Genomic DNA, 12,166 nt, shown 5'->3' with positions numbered 1-12,166 from the left:
ATGACATTACAAATGAATATACCTTTCAAAAATGTAAAAATTACTAAAACCCTGAATTGTTAATGAAGAGTGAAAAAATATTTTGCCTCTGATCAATAATTCTACTTTTAGATAAGACCACAAAGATGTTCATCTTTCATGATTTTTTTTTTATGACTGAAATACAGTGTTTGGACAACATTTTATTGCCTTTAGAATTACCAGAATTTTTTTTTCTCACCTATTTACTGAAGGATTATTCTGTGACTATGATTTCGCTTTTGTTTGCCCCAGCACGATTCCAAGATGTTCTTAAGAAGAGTACCTGAAGTTTCTATAATATCTCAGTATCTACAGTATCTTAATCCTATCCTTAGCAATACTGTTTTTCTGTACATAATCATTGTCCACTTATGTTTTTTTTAGGTATTAGTACATGCTGGGCTAGTTATGAGCATTTTCATTGCATGCATGATTATTTATACTGTGAACAAGTTTACACTGAGAATTATTTGCTTTTTCTAGATGAAGTCAAGGCTTTACTGTGTCAGAAGTTGCTGGCAAGGAAACACTTCAAATTTAAAAAAATTCAACTGGGCTGTGAAGAAATCCAACTAGAAAGACAAAGTTAATGAGCATAAGTTATAGCATGATAATACACTCCATGACTGCTATCAGATGCCCAGTTTATATATGGTTGTATCAATGCATTTTACTTTAGAGACATTTAAGAGGGCGGCATCTGTTAGTTGATTTGCCTAAGTTTTCTCAGCATTCTTGTGCAGACAGACCTAGACTGAGATAGTATTAATTCCTAGATTACAAAACTAGACCACAGACTGAAGTAGTGAGTCCTTACAGCTCTACCCACTCATTCATTTACTTATAAAATTTCATTTGTTTCCCTCTACTCTTGCCCTTTTCCCCATTATGGTGTTCTCTTTTCGATCAACACAAAATTTTGATAACCAAGTTATATAAGGAGGGATGGGGGAGAGGAAAAGAAATAGAGGAATACTCAGTTAAACAGTTTTGCCTGTCATTCAGTTATGTTTTCTAGTCTGGTTCACAGAATAGGCACAAAAATGTGTTGGCATCATAGGGAGAAGGAGCAGACAAGAAAGAAATACCTAACCAGGACCATGAAAAATCGAACTGATCCATATTAAATTCCAAGATTACCTATACAACTCTAAACTTATCTATTTAATAGAGATTTTTATATTCACTTGTTTTATTTCAAATGTCTTATTTTAAATTTCTGTTGTTTTTATTATTAGAGCCAATTGGCTAAAGAAACCAGATGCAGATTCTGATGAACTCTTTCGAATGGTAGCTGAAGTTTTTATCCTGTGGTGTAAATCACATGTAAGATAAAATGTGTATTTTTTCTTACATTTAATTTTATTTTTAAATATAAATGTGGTACATGTGGGTTAATTAAGCTTCTGGTGATTCTATTATTATTATTATTTTTAGAACTTCAAAAGAGAAGAACAAAATTTTGTGATTCAGAATGAAATCAACAATTTGGCATTTTTAACAGGAGACACCAAGAGCAAGATGTCTAAAGTAAGTGAATAAAAATTAAATCTTCAGCATGTGTTTAGTATGAAGGCTCTGAAAAATCTACTTAGATGGGAGCTATTGTGCTAGTAGAAGAAACACAAATATTTCTTCTTCATGATAACATGACAACTACTACACAAAATATAGGTTATGCACCTAAGAGTTACTTATTAAATGTCTGCTAAGTAGTCAAAGACACAAAATTAAAATAAAGGTCTTGTTTTGAAAGTTACATCAGTTGCCTGATCTTTTTCTTGTGAATATCTACCAGTGCTGTCTATCAGCTTTGGAGGAATGGTATATGCTGTCTGCATATTCCTCTTTATTTATATATATAGCGTGCCCCATGTGCACTGTTTTTCTTTGTTCTTGCTAGGGACCGCATTCATTCTGTTGTTGCTCATTTTCAATATATGATGCTGACATTGATGACTGGAAAGTACATTTTTTTACCTGTATATTTGAGAAAAATGCATGTTGTCAAGGTAAAAAATGCTACTTTGACATTAGCCAAGGTAGCTTGCCTCACTCAGCTAAAGCCAGTCAAAGTCTAATTCCAAAATAGTGTTGGTAAATGTAGTGAAGAATCCTTTGTTTTATTTGTAGTGTGTTAAGAATAATCCTGTTTTGACAGTGTTCCAGAGAAGTGGTGGGATTTACTGTTTTGTGTTTCACTGTATTTTGTCTGTAATCTATGGTCAGATAAAATGTGCCGTTACATTTCTTAATTATCTTTAAAAATGTTTGCTTGTCTTTTATTTTTATTTTATTTTATTTTTTTTATTCTGGAACTTGGTTAAGACAAACCCTGATATTGAAGGGTTTACAAGCAAAAATGACAGATATTCTGCTCACCATTTCTTGAGTGGCACTGAACAGAAATTCAACCTAGATATAGAATTCCATAATTGAATAAAATGAAAATTTTAATATGCTTTTTTGTTTTCAAGATGCAGCCTCTTGAAACTGTGTTTGTATTATCCTCATTAATGAGATGGGAAGTGGGCACAGTCCAGGCTATTTGAGGATGAATTGCACAATAACAAATTCCAACATGTAGCTCTCTACTTTTATCATGTGACAATCACTACACATATGTGTACTTCATCATTTATACATTAAAATTAAACTGAGGAGCAAAGAATTAGTTGTACTTAAAACAAAACAAAACAAAACAAACCCCAAAAAACCCCAACAAACCCAAAAAACCAAAAACATGATAAATTAGAATCAGTTGATTCATATTTAGTCTAAACTCTGTCTGACTGTGGTATTGATAATATGATGTCAACTGTTAGTGTCATGCTTTAGTCAGACTGTCATCAGAATGACAAACCAAAACTTTACAAAATAAGCAGTAGGTATCGCTCATACTTCTCCAGTTTGGAAAAAATCACAGAACTTTAATATCAAGAATCTATACAATGGAAATTTGAAAGAGTTTTGTTCTGAGATTACATTTTCAAATGCCTATTTTGTATATTTAAATATACACATATATTATGTCATCATACTTGTATAAATATATGTATACATAACAAGGATGTAGATGCATATGTAAATTCAAATCATAGCATTCAAGGACACTGTTCATGGCTATTGCTAATATAGGAAGAAATAATAGTTTGTATTGTTCATAACTGAATTTTGTATTAATATGGTACCCTATCTGCAGGAGTGATTGCAGAACAGCTGATGATTTAGATTTGAAACATTTGTTTCAAGATTACTTCAATACCACCATACAATACAAGAGGCATCTTTGAGAATTGTTTTATTTGTTTTCTATAAATGGTTTCTAAGCAGGTAATGGTTAACGTTGCATAATATATAATGTAAGAGCTCAAAAACCAGCGCATTCATTAAAGCATACATTTAGATCTGAACAATTTTTTCTAAGACTTCATAGCTTAGAATAACTATTATCTCTAACTAAAGAATTCAGGGTTTATCAAACCTGAAAAGGTTTGGTACTTCTATTCGTCAGTAGAAGATGTCACGTTAGGCAACGTTATTTTTATAATTTCTTGCTTTCATATTTATCTTCAGCTCAGGAAGTAGTATGCCAATAGAATAGTTAGCACTTTCTTCTTTATCACCAGTTTCTCTTTATTAACATTATTTGTAGTGTAAGTAATCATATCCAGTATTTATCAAACATGAAGACATAATAGATAACTGTGAATATGAACATTGTCTGTTAACAGTTGGTCAAGACAGACAATTTGGAGTCTCTTAAAGGAGTAAAGCCTCATGCTGATCTCGGACTGCTTTAGGCAACAGCCATTTTACAACTGAGACCTTGTATTTTTCCTAAGATACGAGGTACTGTGACAGTACTGGTGTGTAAGGTGTGATACATCATGTATAGAAGGTTTTATATTTTTACCTGCCATATGCAGGAAATAAATATGCAGAAGAGGAAAGATCAAGATTACATTATTTAACAGTAGCTAATAACAGTGGAAACAAGTTATTCATCATTACAATCAATAAATTGAGTACCCATTGTATTTTGACTATACAGTATTATCGTTAATATTTTCTCAAATAAATGTATTAACAGCTGAGCAAGTTTTTTAATTTTTCTTTTCTAAAAAAATGGCAGCAGATTGCTCGGAGGGGAATGGTAAGTTAGAGAACTTTCAGTCTGAGAGAGACTGGTAACTTAGATTGCATTGAAATAACAGATTTGTGACACCAGTGTTGAAATGGAGAATCTAAGCACAATCAAGTCCATGAATCTCTTATTTTTCAACCCTTCATAAGTTTGTTGATAAAATAGTGTTTTGATTAAGATGCAATGATGTCCTAATGTGTTTTACAGCTATTTGGTATAAAAAAGACTAAATGTAAACATTCACATGTACATAATAAATGTGTGAGACGTGTGGGCAATATTTCTGTGTAAGTTTTGGAATCTAAACGAATGTGTGGCTGGATATATAACTTCTGTTGCTAAACTGCATATTTTACTGAAGTTTAATTTGACTGGCCCTTGTTAGTTTCTTTATATCTATTTTTAAAACGTATTTGGATAGACCTACTATATAAGTTTAAGACAGTCATAAAATCCAAGTTTTATTTATGAATCACTGTTATGGTTTGTGGCCATTTGTAATATGTGATACATATTATTAGCAAATTTACAAATTTTCTTTGAGACTATCACATAGAATGTTTCTTTTAGATATACTATGGTAAATCATGAGTGAATTACTTTTATGGTCATCTCTAATAAATGAAATATTATTAACATCTTTTCTTTACTTCCCTTCAGTGTATATCTGCTGAGTCATGTCTATGCAGCATCTACTTATTTCACACAATTGAAATTTTTGATTCAAGTTTGCTATTTGCCTGAGTAGGGTATTGAAGATTCCGAGATGCTTAACACTTAATTTCATTATTAGTCTTTCTTGACTTGGATCTGGTTTTCTTCACTATGTTGGTGTTAACATTTTGAGGCTAACTCAAGTTTCACCAGAAAATAGAGCTACAATTAGAGCTATCACAGAAGGGATGGCTTTTTCATGTTTGTTTTTTTCTGGTGTTTGTGGGGTTTTTGGTTTTCTGGTGGGTTTTTTTGTTTGTTTGGTGTTGTTTTTTTTTAACCAACTATATTCTATAGTAATTTCTCATGGCTGGTCAAGGATTCTTTTGAGGAGCAGTTGATTTTCTTTTTTTTTTTGCTATTTTACTGTAACTACATGTTTTTGTTTTTGTCTTCTTAAGATTGCCTGACACAATGATAATAAAGTATTGACTATGGAATACATGCTTATTTAAGTGTATTAACAGTATTAACATAATAAGTAGGAAAAAACCTCTGTATGTATGACAGTTACACTTAAGTTTAAAGTAGTGTTCTTAAAACGGGTACTGCTGAGACATATGAGCTTAAGTTTTTTCTCAGACTGGCATCAAAACAGTAATGAGCTATGCAATGGGAAAATACATCTATAAATTAAATGCTGCATCTTCACAGAGACAGTTTGATTTCCATTTCTAAGCATAACTTTTCTCAACCAGCTATGTTGGTGAAAATGTGAATATATTTTTCATTGCTGGACTATCCCGAGTTCCGGACACTTTCCTGTTTTAACAATAGTGGGAAAAGATGCAGTAATTAATGTATTGATGTGCTTACTTACTAGATGTACTTCATTTGTTGCTTCAGCACAAAAAGGTAGTGCTGCATAGAGACAGATAATTTCAGAAGTTCAATAATTTAATAAGGGTTAAGCTGAATAAAAAATATTTCCCTAAGACCTCATTTGGTTATACACTTACAGTCTAGTGTTTTAGCTACAAACCTATAATATTTTTATTGTCCTGATAAAGCTGGATAAGTTTATTACTGACTTGTAAAGTTATCATATTTTCATCTCTTTTACTTATGTTTTTTTCCCCTTTATTTTTCTTTCATACAGGCCATGCAAGTAAAGGTACAGGTCAAAGTGCATGATGTGTCTTTGTTTTAGATTAAGAGATGATCAGGCTCTTAGCATTCTGTCCATTGATCATGGCAGTGGCGTCACAAAGTGAAGGCCCAGGTTCACCTAACATAATTTTTTTCCCTGAATTAAAGTGGCAACATTTGCCCAGAACACTTGAAATTCCCTTTGGCACTCCCACCTGTTGCTTAATGTAAAAATACATTAAAGTTACCTTTGGTAATTATTTTAGCTGTACATTCTGCCTCTGCTGTCTTTCTGCATTCTGATTTTTTTTTTTCCGAATATATTGATGTAGACATTGTGAAGTGATGCCTAGAGTCATCAGAAACATGCATTTGGTTAATGATATCAAAGAAAAAAATGGGAGAAATGTGCTACAACCTATACTCTATATATAAAGATTGTATTAAAACCAGTAAGTGTAAGTAAGAGAAAATGTTCAAATCTTACCTTTTTTCAGAATTTAAATGACCTTTAGTAAAGATGTGAGGTGTGACAGTTTTTGAATAATCCTTGTTTCTTTTCTGTATTTAATGTAATCAAAGCTTTCTTTGTCTCTGTGAACCGTAGTTCACCTTCCTTTACATCTTTCGTATTATCTTTATTAATATTAATTTCTAATATAGATTAGTACTTTCTGACCTATGATGTGTTCTTCATTAGTGAAGCAGAATGTAACAGCCAAATGGAGCATAACATCCTTTTATCTTTCCTTTCACCCTGTGTGCTGAGAAACACACATAATGCTGTGAATAGTTTTTATTCAGTTAAATTGGAGACATAAGTTTCAAAGTGAGCAGTTGTGTTAAACTAACAGATCCGATTTCATGCTGTATGATAATGTTGCAGAACGGAAGGTTTAAGGAGAGTTGAAAATACTAAAAATACTATTTCTATCATATTAACCAGTTTGGGCTGACTTTTTTTAGTCTAAATAAATTATATCTTCCTTTTGCTTTTATATTTAATTGCTACGAATCTACTGGAGAATCTGTAATTCTTTTCCTGTATATGTTTGTTGAAGAAACTTCCATTTGTGTGTTTAAATCCTCAGACAATAAGATTGTTTTGTGCTGTTAGGCAACTAGATTATACCATTATTCTTGTTGAGTTTGTTTTAGCACAGCTAATTAGCTGGACAAAATATATCTAATTTAATTCCCTTTATGTATGAAATGAAGGTATTGTATTTACTAATCTAGGTGCATATTAGAACCGAAAGAGACATTTTTATTGTCATTTAGGTTTCTGTCTGTGACTCTACTAACACATTTATCAGTAGAATGTGTGAATTCACAGATAGCAGAATTTGATGGCAAAGGCAGAATGGATTTTTTCATGTTTTAAAAATGTTCAGATTTTAAGGTTCAGCTATCTTGTTTATACCTGGTTATTAATCTCAAATTAAAATAAAGAAAATTGGTTGTGTAAAATGTCATCAAGCATAAAAATGCAGAAAAGTAAACCGGTATCTCTCCTTCCTTTCCATTTTGTTTTCTTAATATATCTATTTTATATCTTGTTATTCCTTATTTAAGATGCATAGTGACGCCACTGGAATACAATGATACATTGTGAGATCTGTTTGTCTGCTGTCAATGTAGAGTACAAATAATGTCATTATTATTGCCATTACATCATTGCTATTTCTAAGGCAGTTCCAAAAGCAAAGCTTTGAGGCAAAGGACTGTCTTACAATTGTTAGTTCCTTAAGAAAGGAAGCCACATCCATTGTGTGTTCCCTCTGACCTGCAAAATGCTCAACACCAGCTGCACATACAGAGATTCACCATCTAGAAGACAGAATTTGCCAAAATTTACCACTGAGTAGAATATGCATGGCTGTCTTTTTTTCTTCCAGTGATTATTGTGGTAATAATGTGGTGATAATTAGTAAATAATGAATTGCAATGGATTCTGCTGTATCCTTATGTGGAACTTACACGATGTATTATAATGACAGTAGTGAGTAAAACTTAATTGGAAGAGGGAAAAGGATGTGGAGCGTTGAACGCAAGCATTTGCCATTTTGTAGCGTTGTATAAGCCTGGAGGCTTAGTCCTGAAATCTTTTCTTAGGCAAAACTCCCCTTGAATATAGTAGGAGTTTAATCTAAGCACAGAATTCAGAACTAGGCCATTTTATGTTATTGTTTGCCGTATGTTCATTAAATATATGGGTCCATTCTGAAGATTTTGTTATGCTGTCTTGTAAATGAGAAGTTGTGTCTGAAATACTGTTGTAACAGTGTCTGTTGTAAGCAGAAAGGGTCGATGTTATTCTGTTGTGCTGTTTACTTCTCTGTCTCTTGTTTCCCTTTTCCTACTACTCATGATCTCCAAAGATGCAAAAGACAATTTTTCATCCCAGAATTACATATATTAGCCAAAGCCAAAGGGCAGTGCTTGTAACGTAGGCAATAATTCATTGGCATTTTATTACACTGAATCAAAGCAAAGCCTTTTAGATACTGGTATTTTTCAGATGAGACAAAACAGACAATATTCATTAATTCAGAATCTGGATAACTATCCTTATGTAAGTTTCTGACAAAAATGTAATTAGTTTGTCTCTGTAGCATTGAGAACTAATAATGTCCTTTGAGACTGACTCAGCTTTTAATTTTAGGGTTGTTTCTGATTTCAGAGGTAAGATCCAGAAAATTTAGTTGTATTCACATGTATGAATGCACAGAAAAGTATGCTACTGCTCTTGAAATATTACTGTTATTGGAATTCTTGCACTGGCACACACCAAAAGTATTCCTTTACCTTTCCCACTCAAGACCGTATACCCTTTCCCTAATGTAGCATTGTTAATTAATTGTTTCCTTGGACCATTAGGGGAAGAACATGTTGGAAAAGTGTGATCAGAGAATTACAGTAATTTACTTTGTTATTTTTTTAATTATAGTCTGGAGGACAAGATCAAGAGAGAAAGAAAACAAAACGTAGAGGGGATTTGTACTCCATACAGACATCCTTGATTGTAGCTGCACTTAAAAAGATGCTTCCTATTGGTTTAAATATGTGTACTCCTGGAGACCAAGAGCTCATCTCTTTGGCTAAGACTAGATACAGCCACGTAAGTGTATACTTTGTAATAGTTTTAAATGCAAAGTAACCAGAACTTTATAAATTGGACTTCAAGGCATGGATGTCTAAACAGTCAATGTAATTAAGTATATCAATGTACAATAAGCAATTATAGCTGCCAAGTGTGCTTTCACAAGAAAAAGTGGTGTGTATAGACAATTGCCACCATTTCCTTGTCATTTTCCATTTGTATACAATGTAGATTTTACATGTGCATATTCAATTGGACCAAATACTGAAAGACTGAAAATTATTCAATTTTAATTTTCTTCAGGGTTTAATCCTTGTTTTGTGGTCAAAATTAAAGAAAGTCTTTATCCCATGCCCTTCTGGTAACTGACATACTTTGAAAAAAAACGAGAAAAAGCTTCAATATTAAAGCAATAGCTGTTCTATGTTGTACATATTCTTATGAGATTAATCATATTCTGAACTGAAAAATACTTCTGCCTTTCTACAGAGGGACACTGATGATGAAGTCAAAGAACATTTACGTAACAACTTACATTTGCAGGAAAAGGTAATATAAAAAAATATCTCTTATAGATCCTAATGTGTACTTTTAAAACACAGAACTCACAATTGATTTGTTTACTGTTATAGGTAAAAGACAAAAAAAAAACAACACAGTGAAAAGCTATTAGAAAAATCATTATTTTAACATTTTTCTTTGTAATTTTTTCATTACAATATTTAGTTTTTATGTAGATTTCGCTGGTATTTTCAAGTTTCAAAAAGTCCTATCAAATTTGGCAAGTGTAAAGAACTATAAAATCACTGGTAAAAACCAGTGTCAGAGTTTTACAAGCACATTTATGTTCCTACTATTTACCTACTGAATATACTGTCAAAGGTGATGCCAAAATTGAGCCCTCATCATTCTGTAAATAATCAATAAGTTAGACCATTGCTTACAGTCTTTATATATAAGAGTAACTCACTTACCTGTCATGGGAGATGACTGTCTGGTTGCTACATAAATTTAAACTGGACAGACTGAGCAAATCTAATGTGTTTTTTTTTCTATTTCTGTCTTCTAAAAAAATAAAAAGGAAAAAAAAAAGAAAAAGAAAAACAAACACAAAAAAACACACAACAAAAAAACCAAAACAAAAACAAAAAAACCAAACCAAAACACCAAAACTTGTAGCTGTAACTCTTCACCTACTGAAATTCCAGCTTTCTTTTATAGACTCCCTAAAACAGCCTTCCACTGTTGGTACAGAAGTCCCACAAGGAGTTAAACTCAATCCCAGTACTAAATGTGCCTGATAATTTTAAATGCAGTTAAATGGGATACAAAAGTCCTATGTCCTTTATTTGGTTTCATGAAATAAAAATGCAGAACCTTAAGAGTTTAGTTCAGTTACCTGACAATATATAGAATGTAATGGCATTTTTCTGAGCAGCTAGCAGATACTAATTTTGACTAAAAAGGGACAGATGAAGTGTGAGTACCTATAACATTCTTCATTATAGAGTGAGAACAGTAGTGATGGCAGCCAAATTCTGCATCTTCATTCAGCATCTTATGTATGATGTATGTTGGTTTTCAGTCTGATGATCCAGCTGTGAAATGGCAGTTAAATCTGTACAAAGACATTTTGAAGAGTGATGAACCTACTGACCCTGAGAGAAATGTGGAACGTGTGCAGAGGATTTCAGCTGCTCTGTATCATCTGGAACAGGTAAAAAGTTTAATGTCTATATTGTGTTTGTTTTTAAGTAGAGCTTTTTTCCTTGTAGAGACTGTTTTGACAATGAGTCACAATTTAAACTTCCAGAAAAAGTTATTTTTGTGCATGTGTGCATGCACACACATATGCACATACCAATGTGTATATATGCAGGGTTTAAAATGTAATCAGTTTATGTGCCTCAATTTAGCTTCAGGGAAAACTCAGAAGGTATTTGCATCTGCAAATCTTCATGAAAAGTCACAAGAAGTACAGTATACAAATAATTGCCATTCAGTAGCTGAAAACTCTGTAATTTTAGGTAGAAATATTTACATATTTGTGCGGGGGTTTTTTAATATACTGATTTTAGCCCATCTCCTATTTCTGCAGCTAAGGATTCTGTAGCAACATTTGAATTGGTTGGCTGTTCATTCCAATGATATAATTTAAACAGAAAAAGGCATTTGTATTCTACCCACAGAGAGTTAATGCATTTCATTCACAGGTGATATAGCACAGAAATTTGTTCACATGAAAAACTGAATATGCATAGTTAAAAGCATACATAATAACCATTTTGGAATTTTACCCGGGACTCCCACATGTGAGATACTGTGGCATCTTAGGCTTTTCTGTAAAAACTGAGAGATACTATATATAAGGACTGCCATATTTTTTTTTTTAACAATTTAAATACAAAATCCTAAAAGAACATTTTTTTACATGTAATGGGGAGCATTCGCAACATTTTCTAATTTGCTACCTAAATTAAACACTAAACAGTAAATTTTGAATAAATGTTGAAGAGTTTCCATTGTATGTGCTTAGAAGGTGGTTTTACCTGTAGGTTGAACAACCACTGAGATCAAAGAAAGCTGTTTGGCACAAACTCCTGTCAAAGCAACGCAAAAGGGCTGTTGTTGCGTGTTTCAGAATGGCACCACTATACAACCTGCCAAGGTAAAAAAATTATAGTAACTTTTGTTTAAATTTCTGAGTGCAAATGTTGTTTGTGTGCATACCCACAGGTTTGTTTGTTATTAGGCCTATGTAATTTTGTTTAAGACTAAAGAGCTGGTTAGTTATCAGATCATTCCTCACAGTAGCAAAATACTTGTCTCATGACAAATAACCAGAGGGGGAAAAGACCATAGGAATTACACTGCTTCAAAACCAAAATATTTTAATTTTGTCAGATATTACTCTGTATAGTTCTTCAAGTTATCTGTGAAAATTGTTCACATGTCACTGTTTCTGTCCCTGTTTTGCTTCTGATTGGTTGCTCTTTTTAATCTATTTCTCCTGTGTTTGTATTTTTTTATGTTTCTTAATTGTGTGGCTTTTCCTCTCCTATCCCATGAACTCTTCATACTTTTTAGCTTGT

The 12,166-nt window shown here is 32.4% G+C and overlaps 1 protein-coding gene across 10 annotated transcripts in view; it reads left to right on the top strand.

Moving 5' to 3' along the window:
• RYR3 (ryanodine receptor 3) overlaps window positions 1-12,166 on the top strand; it is a 210,986-nt gene that overhangs the window by 162,818 nt on the left and 36,002 nt on the right. For 6 of the 10 annotated variants that reach the window (XM_051621641.1, XM_051621636.1, XM_051621634.1 and 3 more), the window contains exons 68-74: window positions 1,260-1,347; window positions 1,459-1,551; window positions 5,982-5,996; window positions 8,922-9,092; window positions 9,564-9,623; window positions 10,660-10,791; window positions 11,630-11,742. In XM_051621641.1, the coding sequence (XP_051477601.1) occupies window positions 1,260-1,347; window positions 1,459-1,551; window positions 5,982-5,996; window positions 8,922-9,092; window positions 9,564-9,623; window positions 10,660-10,791; window positions 11,630-11,742 (672 nt within the window). The remainder of the gene's footprint in view (window positions 1-1,259; window positions 1,348-1,458; window positions 1,552-5,981; window positions 5,997-8,921; window positions 9,093-9,563; window positions 9,624-10,659; window positions 10,792-11,629; window positions 11,743-12,166) is intronic. The other 4 variants (XM_051621643.1, XM_051621642.1, XM_051621638.1 and 1 more) reach the window with 1 other exon arrangement.

Source organism: Apus apus, chromosome 5 (genome assembly GCF_020740795.1).
Source record: "Apus apus isolate bApuApu2 chromosome 5, bApuApu2.pri.cur, whole genome shotgun sequence".
In the NCBI taxonomy this organism is placed as follows: domain Eukaryota; kingdom Metazoa; phylum Chordata; class Aves; order Apodiformes; family Apodidae; genus Apus; species Apus apus.
This window is presented reverse-complemented; position numbering and strand designations above follow the sequence as displayed.